Source organism: Sphaerodactylus townsendi, linkage group LG01, assembly GCF_021028975.2.
Source record: "Sphaerodactylus townsendi isolate TG3544 linkage group LG01, MPM_Stown_v2.3, whole genome shotgun sequence".
Taxonomy (NCBI): Eukaryota; Metazoa; Chordata; class Lepidosauria; order Squamata; family Sphaerodactylidae; genus Sphaerodactylus; species Sphaerodactylus townsendi.
Window position 1 is genome coordinate 58,828,127 of NC_059425.1, and position 11,523 is coordinate 58,839,649.

The 11,523-nt window shown below is 43.1% G+C and overlaps 1 protein-coding gene across 1 annotated transcript in view; it reads right to left on the bottom strand.

Moving 5' to 3' along the window:
* The window catches only part of USH2A (usherin), a 646,790-nt gene extending 641,899 nt beyond the window's left edge, over positions 1 to 4,891 (bottom strand). The window contains exon 1 of the mRNA XM_048504848.1: positions 4,407 to 4,891. Within this exon, the coding sequence (XP_048360805.1) occupies positions 4,407 to 4,891 (485 nt within the window). The remainder of the gene's footprint in view (positions 1 to 4,406) is intronic.
* Positions 4,892 to 11,523: the final 6,632 nt, after the last annotated feature.

Below are 11,523 nucleotides of genomic sequence, written 5' to 3' on the forward strand. Positions count from 1 at the left end.
ACTCTCCCTCCACTTGGGAGGGAGGATTCCCGCCCAAATGGTCACGTGATGGGAGGGGGAGGTATGCTACTCCCTCAGTTCTTCTTTTGCAGTCACAGAGGAAAGAAGTTCTTGCTTCAGCTTTTGCATCAGGCCTCAGGCCCTGTGAGCAGGTTTTCATCCAAATTGTGAGCTTTTCTTTTCTACCATATCAATTTAAGAGGGCTCTGTCCTTTTTCAGCAGTTTTTGCTTCGGCCCCAATGTTTCTTTTCCTCACATTGGGCCTAAAGCTCTGTGAGGTAGTTTTGTTTTCAAAATTGTGTGTTTGTTCTCTTTTACCATGGATATTGAGAAGGATTCTGCTCTTTTTCAGGTAGTTTTTCCTTCGACTCTGCTGATTCTTTACCTCAGATCATGCCTTAGACCCTGTGGAGTGGTTTTCTTTGTAAAAATGTGAGTTTTTTCTTTTCCACCATGGAAGTTGCCTCTTTTGGTTCCAGCTTCTTCAGAAACTCCTGTGCCTCTCTCCAGAGGGTAAAGCTGGATGGGGCCTGTAGGTGGTCCTCTAGGGCAGGGGTAGGGAACCTGCGGCTCTCCAGATGTTCAGGAACTACAATTCCCATCAGCCCCTACCAGCATGGCCAATTGGCCATGCTGACAGAGGCTGATGGGAATTGTAGTTCCTGAACATCTGGAGAGCCGCAGGTTCCCTACCCCTGCTCTAGGGAAATGCTCTGGCTTCTTCGGGCACTTCAGAGCAAGATGAGAAGGCTCATGCTCCAGCCTCCAGCCTCCAGCCCTGTATGAAAAGTCTCTGCCTCCTTCAGGTGCAAGGGGAGAAGAGGGCTTGTCCCTCCTTTCAAGACCTTCCAGGCTTTCTCTGACCTGGGGAGGGCAAGGGGGATATGCCGTGCACTGGGCACATGCCGATGGGGGAGGAAAATCGCCCCAGACCCCGCCCCTTCCCCCCTCACTCAGCCTTGCCAGGCCTGGCCTCACCCCACTAGCCTTGCATGTTTTCAGCCTGCAGAAAGCTGTTTTCAGCAAGCAAAAAAAGGTAAGTGGGGGGAATGGGGTAGGGCAGTGGCGCCCGGGTACCATTTTCCCTTGGCACCATTTTCTCCCCCTATGCCCCTGCTGTGACCTGAACTGCTTGGAACCCCCTCAAAGAAAGGGTCCTAAGACGAAGAATCATGAAAAATCATTTAGAGGCCATTCTTCTAAAAAGGCGGTCATTTCCTCTGACCAGGCAATTGGTCACTATGAATGACTCATTCTGTCAAACCACTTGGTGGCTGTGTTGTCACTTTGTTGGAGTGGGGTTCTTTCTCCCCCTATTCTACCATGGTAGACAAACCCAAGCCAGCAAGGCCTGGGGCATTCCCATTATCTGTCATGAGAGCAGGTATCCTTGGTCCCCATCCTATCATCCTTGGCCCTGGTTGTGACCTCCAGGTTCCTTCCTGCTCTTGACTACTCAGGGTGGGCTGTGCCACAATCTGCAAGCACTCTGCCTAACAGATTGACCACCACAGCCTCAGAAAAGTAGCCTGTTAGGATGAGGGCAATCCTCTTTCTGTCCAGAAAAGATACCATCACAATGTCCTAGGACAACAGTTGGGTCCATTGTCTTATGTGGGGTCAAGGATAAAAAGTTGTATCTGAATCATGTGACTTATCTGTGTTTGATTATCTACTAAGAGCAGAAGTGGTACTCTAATCTGGAGGAACTGGGTTTGATTTCCCACTCTGTCACTTGAGCTGTGGAGGCTTATCTGGGGAATTCAGATTAGCCTGTGCACTCCAACACATGCCAGCTGGGCGTCCTTGGACTAGTCACAGTTCTTCTGAGCTCTCAGCCCCACCTACCTCACAGGGTGTTTGTTGTGACATCATCAGGACAGTCTTCAGATGAAACTCTGAAATTTTGGTGCCACTAGCTTTAAAAATGTACCTCCTGCAGGCTGAAATGCAACCCCCCCCCCCCCCAAAAAAAAAGCCCAAATGCTTTCATTCATATTCGGGCAGGACATATTTTGGGCGATTTTGGGCCGAATATGCCCAAATGAGTTCAGATTCTGGCCAAATCCAGGATTCAGTGCATCTGAATCTCCAAGCCTAATTGTGACTTATCACACCTATCTTCTATGACTGCCCTCCTTGTAGCTATCACCTCTGCCAGGAGGGTGAGAGATCTGTGGCATCTCTGGTGTGATTCTCTTTCAATGGGTTCCATAAAGAAAATGTTCTGTGGGCCCTGGCCTAGAGCAATCCTAAGTTGTTTTCAGCATTCCACATGGGTCAGGACTTGGTGTGGCTAGTGTTCTCCAAACCGTCTTCCACAGTGGAGCAGTCCCTGCAAATACTACACATACACAGGTCATTGCTTTTCAACCTGCATCACATCGTGGACATGATGAAGAGCAATAATCTTTTCATTCTGGTAGGGGACCACATAGACGGCTAGCAGTAGCTACATCTGTCCACATGAGCATGCAAATCCATGAAGCTGACATACAGCTCATCAGGGTTTGTTTGGTCATTGGAAGTTCATGCTGTCTGCACCAGATCACAGGTAGAATCATTTCAGTGGTTGGATCCAAAAATTTTAGTAACAGGTTCCCATGGTGGTGGGATTCAAACTGTGGCATAGCGCCAATGGGGCTGGGCGGGGCATGACGGGGTGTGGCCAGTCATTCCGGGGACAGGGCATTGCTGAGTGGGGCTGTAGCAAGGACGCAGCCACTGCGCCGGTCCTTGGGCGGGCAACGAATGCACGCAGGTGCAGGCTGCCACGCACGCCGGTGCACTACCTGCTAGACTGCTTCAAGTTCTGCGCGTTACTGCTCAGGAGCGGAGGAGGGGCGTAACTAAGGCAAAAATCACGTGGCAAAATCACCAATTAGTAACCCCCTCTCGGCACACACAAATAATTAGTAACCTACTCTCGGGAACCTGTGAGAACCTGCTGGATCCCACCTCTGAATCAGCTGCTTGGCCATCAAATGCACACAGTCAGAACATTTACAGGGCAGCCACTTGGCCCTCCCTGATGTCTGTTTTTGACACTATTCAGTGGATATTAATGCCTATAGGAAGGACTACACAGTCTGCAGGTGTCAGTCAAATATACAGCCTCACACCCACCACCAAGCTACTTTAGCTCACTAATCTCTCATGTGGGGCTCCACAGAATACTCATGACAATGAAATACAGAGTTTCACATGCTGGAGGACTGCAGTTCATTGAATAGGTTTCTGTGCAGACACATATCACTCCCTCCCTACCCCACCAAGGGCTGCTATTTTTTATCACATTGCAACTGACTTTTCAGGTCTTCCTCTAGCCATGGCAGTGGTAGGAAAATCGAAGGAATAGAACTCCTCCCCCTCCTATCATGTGACCATTTGGGTGGGAATCTTCACTCTCAAGGGGAGGGGAGTGAATGCTCTTTAGAGCTGCAAAGCAGACAAAAAGCTTGAAAATTTTTCCATGGCACGCCTGCACAAGCACAGTCCCAATGTGCATCTGCACAGGAACTCACTCAATGAACTACAGTTACAGGTAAGTGCAACTCTGTATTTTCTTCTCGGTCATATTTTGGTGAGATTTCATATCAGTCTCCTACACGTGTAATCAGTTTGCCTGATTAAAGGGCTCCTTGATGAAAGATAAGAATAGTTTGAGTTCTCTGGTATTATGTGGACAGGTACTGGCTTGAAATAAATTTCAAAGTTGTTTTCCTCCCACAGAACTTGCCATTATCTCATCACCTATTGGTGCACCCCAGAATAATCAACACAATTTACTGTTATTTCTATTATTTACTATATGCCCCCTCAGCCTGTAAAGAAACTGGTTTTTAAGGATGTCTTGTTGGGGAAAAGTGGAGAACTGTATTATAACCAGGAAAATGCACAGTTCCATATACCTAATATATGATGATCAAATAATGATTAGCAACAGCAGAAGAACGAACTGGTCTTATTCTGGTGAGCCCCAGATGCTTAAAGCAAGTGACAGTGTGTGCATTTGCATTTACAACTAGGTCACTGCAATCAGGCATCATGCCCTACTTGAAAATTACTGCAAAATGTACTTAGAAATTTCACTTAATATAGCCCTTCTATTTAAGAGTAGTACAGTAGAAAGAATTGAATGTTTGCTGTGCTCAGTAAACAAACACTTCACACACCAATAATTAGCAGTTTGAGATGAGTCTAGAAAACGTCTCCTAGCATTTTAGCTTTCCAAAATCAGGGTGGAGAAACTACCAAGCATGTGACCTCCCAAACGCAGCCTGAGGTGGAACAGTCCTGGCTGTCCACATGATGTGATGTCCAAGTTCCAACATAATCCACATAGTAACATCATCTAGTATTATGACTGATTTTAAGATTAAGTGAACACTTGCCAGCTACTCACATTACACCTTCTTCTTCAGGTTTCAGCCACATAGTGAAAGTAAAAGAAGTTCCAAGCCTCCAAACACGGGAAGTATAAAAGCAACCTTTCCAGCTATGAAAAATAAAGCTTGATGAACTGTTGGGGGATCCAGGATGCAAATCATTTTTGTCTTGCGTGATGCAGGTGCCCAGCCCTTCTGAAAGAATGGTCATGTAGGAGGCAGATGATGATCTATATGGACACTTTTGAATGCAAAATCGCTGAGTACATGATTGAATACTTTCAACAGCAATAGAACTTTGACAAAAAGCACTCCGGTCTGGCAGTCCACAAGTAGCTTGGGTTGGCACAATAGAAATGTTTTTGAAAGCACCCACATTTTCAAGTCTTGGGAAGTATCCCTGTGAAGTTGCCAGGGGTAAGGATGTGTAATAAGTCATGATGAATGTTTCAATGGCATGAAACAGAAAACTACAGTGCAAGGGGAGAGCCAGGCAAATCATGTTTACAGAAAGGTCTCCTCTTGATAAGGCATTCCTAAATAAATAATGAACACTGCCTCGGTGGCAATGCCCTTGGGTAGCCTGATACAGAGATGATCAGCATTTCATCTTCATTTGAAATACCGAGGATGTCCAACTTCTCTTAACTAGTGGCCCAATTGTTGGTAATATCTGAAAGCCAAAATAAAAACAATGTACAAGAGAAAATGTAATTTTATTACAAATGTACACAAACCGTAAGGCCAGACTGACACAACAATACAACATCTGTTTACAATCTTTTATTGTTATATATGCCAGCAATTTAATAGAACCATAGAATTATAGAGTTGGAAAGGGCCATATAGGCCATCTAGTTCCACCTCTGTTCAATACAGGATCAGAGCATTCCTGACAAGTGTTTGTCCAGCCACTTCTTAAAGACTGCTGCTGAGGAAGAGCTCACCACTTCCCTAGTAGCTGATTCCGCTGTTGCACAACTCTTACTGTAATTTTCCCTTCCTAATATCCAGTCAGAACTTTTTTGCCCATAATTTAAATACTACTACTTCTTCACTGAACTTATTCACCTGGCTTGAATAACTCCAAGTAAATAAGGTTGTATTTTACCTAAGGTAAATGCACAACAAGGAACAAGCAAAAATTAAAATCACATTTATTTGGATAAGAGAATGTATACAGGGAAAACAAGAAGTAGAAAAAACTGTCTTTGGAACACAATTTCATTTTCTGCCATGTATGAAAGTCAGTCCACGCAGTTCTATAGATAAGCTGTACAGTACTGCAGCTTAACAGTTCTATATTTGAAGTGAACAGACTACACAGCTACACAGTGCCAAGAACTGTGTTCACCTTCACATTTATTATAGTAGGCAACCCCCCAGTTCATATATAGGAGTTATTTAAACATGACAGGAATATATACATATGGTTACATTTTTAAAGATACTAAGAGAATAAATATACAACTTTAAGTTTGCAAAATACTTATGTCTTACCCCAATTGTCCATTTCACACAGCTTCTTTTAGCTCTCAGCAAAGCTGATTAAAAACATATCACCATCTGTCTTGTATGACCCTTTTCCTAGTCAATGTCTGTGCTGTTTCCGACACTACAGATAGATAATATGGCTTATAAAGGTAAGACTAATACTGTGTAATTGCAATTGTTAAATAAGTTGAGTTGCTGTTATTTATTGCATTTCAAAGTGGAGACTATTGAACCCTCGGTTTGACAACTGGCTCAAATGGCAGGAACGCTAGTTCTCGTTGCATGGCAACAGTGGAGTAACCCCCTGTAATCCTTAGTAAACAGGCCTTGGCAGGAGGCACAGTGGAAGAAAGACTTACAGGTAAAGTATATCAGACAGTAAGCACTTTACGTGGGATCCCAGAGAACTATCTGTACTTCTTCCTAAAGCAGAACTCTGTACATATAGGAATGACCTGTAAGACTCCTAATCATGCCAGCAGAGAAATGTGGAAGAACACAGGACACGATTGTGTATATCTAATTTTAAGCAGCAACAGGCCAAAGTATGTCCTTCACTGTAATCAACATTGAGGAACTACTTTTTCATGTAAAAAAGTAAGCATCAGCAAACTATGCCATTGTTGTTAAAATTCAAAGCATAAAATATTCAATACAGCCAGGGGCAACACATTAGTTCTTGTTCCCTTACTCTGGTTCAGAGGTTTATTTTGGGGGGAGGGAATAATTTTTTGTTAAGAATGTAAAGACGTACCAAAAAAAAAGGAAAAACCAAACAAACTAAAAAGCTAAACAAAAAATTACACAGAAAGTACATAAAAGCACATTACAAGGAAAGATGGAAGGCTCTCAATTTCATCTGCACCAAACATAAAGACAATTAAAATTTACTACTTGCTCTCTAATTACAATTATAAAATTAATTCTTAATTATTTTCACTAATAAGGTTCACACTTTTCTCTATTTACTTGGTCTATTTCTCAAATCATCAATTTGTGGGTTTTTTTGATCGGGAGCAACAGCCGCAGAAGGCCATTGCGTTCACATCCTACATGTGAGCTCCCAAAGGCACCTGGTGGGCCACTGCGAGTAGCAGAGGGCTGGACTAGATGGACTTTGGTCTGATCCAGCTGGCTTGTTCTTATGTTCTAAGAACATAAGAACATGAGAACAAGCCAGCTGGATCAGACCAAAGTCCATCTAGTTCAGCTCTCTGCTACTCGCAGTGGCCCACCAGGTGCCTTTGGGAGCTCACATGTAGGATGTGAACGCAATGGCCTTCTGTGGCTGTTGCTCCCGATCACCTGGTCTGTTAAGGCATTTGCAATCTCAGATCAAGGAGGATCAAGATTGGTAGCCATAAATCGACTTCTCCTCCATAAATCTGTCCAAGCCCCTTTTAAAGCCATCCAGGTTAGCGGCCATCACCACCTCCTGTGGCAGCATTTTCCAAACACCAATCACATGTTGCGTGAAGAAGTGTTTCCTTTTATTAGTCCTAATTCTTCCCCCCAGCATTTTCAATGAATGCCCCCTGGTTCTAGTATTGTGAGAAAGAGAGTAGACAATGTCCACCGGTTCACCCCTGTCCACATGCCTGTTTACACCCTCAAAGAACTCTAGTAAGTTTGTAAGACAGGATTTGCCTCTGCAAAAGCCATGCTAACTCTTTCTCAGCAGGTCTTGCTTTTCTACATGTTTTATAATTTTATCTTTAATGATAGATTCTACTAATTTACCAGGAACAGATGTCAAACTGACTGGCCTGTAATTTCCCGGGTCCCCCCTAGATCCTTTCTTAAAGATTGGTGTGACATTGGCCATCTTCCAGTCTTCAGGGATGGAGCCTGATTTCAGGGATAAGTTGCATATTAAAGTTCTTATGTTCTATCTTATGAAAAAGTCTATTGGGGTTCCAATATCAATGAATTTAATTAAGTTCTTTTCTCTAATTGAAGAAGTAAGTTTAACCATTTCTACCAATTTCAAGAACTTCACAAGTCATTCTTCTGTTGTAGATATAGATGAAGCTTTCTAATTTTTGTGTATATGATATCCTTGTTGCTGATATGTATAAAAACAAAATTCCATTTTTTTCCAAGCTGTCTGTCCATAAGACTCAAAAAAGCCTCTGGTTTCATTTGTGTATTAATGTTAAAACCGTCTGAATTGTAGAATGTATTCTTATTCTTGTCCAAAAATTTTAGTTCCTAGATCAAGTTATTATTGCCTTTATTCCCCAAATCCCTCACTGTTCCAAACCTGTCCTCTCAGTTCTACATACATCGTAGGACTATGTGAATTCTCTGTGTGCTGTGATTATTGTGTGCTTGTATTTTAATTATTTTTTCCTAATAAAATTGTTAAACTTTTACTCCATTATCCTGCAGATTTCTTGCAGAGACTCATCTCCATAAATGTAAGCAACAAAGATCTTGAGCTTACACAGCCTCTAATTAAGCAAGGTCTGTACCAACAGCCACTGCATGGGTTCATATTGAGAGAGACTGTCCTTGAAGTAACTGGGCCCCAAGTCACAAGAGGCTTGAAATGTAAGCTCCATAACCTTAAATGTAATCCAGAAACACATAAGCAATCAGCGCAGAGACTTCAGAACCAGAGTAATATAAATAACCTCAATTACAAATGGGTTGCTGCATTTTGCACCTAGTGAAGTTTCCAAATAGTCTTCAAGGGCAGGCCCATGTAAAGTGTGTTACACTAAACCAGTCTGGAGGTTACTATAGCATGGATCAGGGCAGTCAGGTCAGATGTCCACAAAAATGGAATATGTTTCAAACTAAATGCAACTTGAGAAAACCATGTTTCACTACCATATTTACCTTATATACTTGTGTATAAGTCTACTTTTCAGCACATTATTTGTGCTGAAAAAAGCTCCCCTCAACTTATACGCAAGTGAACAGATGGCAAGTGGGTGGGGGGAACCATCATCGACATAGCAGTCCCCGGTGACAGCAGGGTCATTGAAAAAGAACACGAGAAGGTCACTAGATACCATGATTTGAAATTCAAGCTTCAGCGTCTATGGCACAAACCAGCTGAGGTTGTCCCAGTGGTAATCGGCACGCTGGGCACCATCCCAAAAACACTAAGGCAGCACTTGAAACATCTTTGAATTGACAAAATTAACATCTGTCAAATTCAGAAGGCAGCCCTGCTGGGATCTGCATGAATACTACGCCGATACATTATAACTTCCTAGGCTTTTGGGTGAGGCTTGAATTGTAATGAAGGCCAACAACCAGCTAAAGATCTGGCAGCTGTGAAATCTACAATAATAATAAATCAGCACGCTGGGCGCCATCCCAAAAACACTAGGGCAGCACTTGAAACATCTTTGAATTGACAAAATTAACATCTGTCAAATTCAGAAGGCAGCCCTGCTGGGATCTGCATGAATACTATGCCAATACATTACAACTTCCTAGGCTTTTGGGTGAGGCTCGAATTGTAATGAAGGCCAACAACCAGCTAAAGATCTGGCAGCTGTGAAATCTACAATAATAATAACATACCTACTGCAGAAAGATCCAAAGAAAGGCACAGCTCCATCAAACTACAGGCCAATAACGTGTTTGCCAACTACATTCAAACTGCTCACTGGCATAATAGCTGAAAAGATCGTGGACTTCTTGGAACTGAACAACATTCTGCCAGTTGAGCAGACATGTCTTTGGCACAAACCAGCAGCAGTGGTGCCAGTGGTCATCGGCACGCTGGGTGCTGTCCCAAAAGACCTCGGGCAGCACTTGAAACAAATTAACATCGACAAAATCAACATCTGTCAACTTCAAAAAGTCATGCTGCTGGGCTCTGCAAACATCCTTCGCCGATATGTCACAACAACCTAGGCCCCTGGCTGGGGCTCAATGGTGACGTAGATCAACACTGACAATGATACCTGGCTGCTGTGTAGTTTGTAGAATGATGGTGGTGGTGGTGGTGGTGGTGGTGGTGGTGGTGGTGGTGGTGGTGGTGGTGGTGGTGGTGGTGGTGGTGGTGGTGGTGGTGGTGGTGGTGGTGGTGGTGGTGATGATGATGGGGCTTACGTGCTTCGATGATGTTGAGAGCTATGCTGGAGGTAGGGTATTCTACCAGAAGGGGCTCTCATGCCAGACAGGTCTCAACTGAGAAACCAGACTAAGAGTGTCCACCAACCCATACAAAATGGTGATACAAAAGAAAAATTATTCCATACCTCAGCGGTCGTCGCACGGGTTAACAAGGGCAGCGTCGCATGCTGGGGTCCCTGGGCATGCGTCGACAAGTGGGCTACAAGTGGACCAACCATCCAAAAGAAAGAAGTATAGTGTGCAAGAAAATCGTGCCATCATGGCTTGTTACTACCACTCAGAGCCAAAAAAAAGAGAATACTTGAAGCGAATGTACGAATTGTGGAAACAACGCTACCCAAATTTGAATATCACTGGGCAAAGACTGGCAGATCAAAGGCGATTCATCATACGGAATACAGTGTTTACTGAGATAGAACTGAAAGAGGTCCAGAAAAATTGTGAAAAGAAAGCAACTGTAACATCAGAAGAAAGAACAGTACATACTCCAGAAACAACAGGAGAGATCATAATAGAACTGCTAGATGAAAACGCCAGCACAGGGGAGAAAATAATAGTACAGCCACTAGAGAAAGTCCCCATGACAGAAAAAACTGATAGACTGACAGAAAGACAAAAAGAACTAAGGGAAAAGATCATCCAGTATGGACAATCAAATGAGGAAAGACAACAGCTGCCAGCATTGAAAATGGAGCACAAAAAAGACCTGGCACCCATAATGAGGGATGTAAACATGGCATTGATGACAATTGAAACAACATCCATCAAACAAACTAATCAGCTCATGTACAGTACAGCTCATGTACAGTACGGCACTAGTGGTCACAAGAGAACTGGGCATTGAAATACCTAAACCCAAGATAAATCAACCATCAAAACCAAAGTGGAAAATTAGACTGGAACAGAAGATCAGAAAACTAAGATCAGATGCCAGTAACCTGAAAAATATGAAAGAACAAAGATTGAAGAATGGCAAGATCATGAAAGAATTAATTAGAAGGTACTGGCTAGACACTAGAACAATTGAAGAAGCACTGGAGATCACCAAACAACAAATAACAGCCACAGCGAGAAAAATTGAAAGATACGAAGCAAGATACATCCAGTACAGACAAAATTAGCAATTTCGTTCAGACCAAAGGCATTTCTACCAAAGCCTCAACACAAAGATCAATGTTGAAAGCAAAAAAACAGAGAAAAATGCAACACTTCAGTTTTGGAAAGATCTGTGGGAAAACGAGAACGATTACAACAGGAAGGCGCAGTGGATAAAAGATTTTGAGAAAGATGTTGGCCAAAAGCAAATGCAAGAGCTGGACTTAACAACTGATATGATAACAAATCGAAGCAAGAAAGTGAAAAACTGGACAGCACCAGGACATAATCAATTGCATGGCTTCTGGCTCAAATACCTAACCAGTCTGCACCCGGCAATAGCCAAGCAGTTCAATGAAGCCATCCAAAATGGTGAAATCGATCAATGGCTAACAACTGGGAAGACATACTTGATTCAGAAAGATCCAGCCAGAAGAGCAACACCTG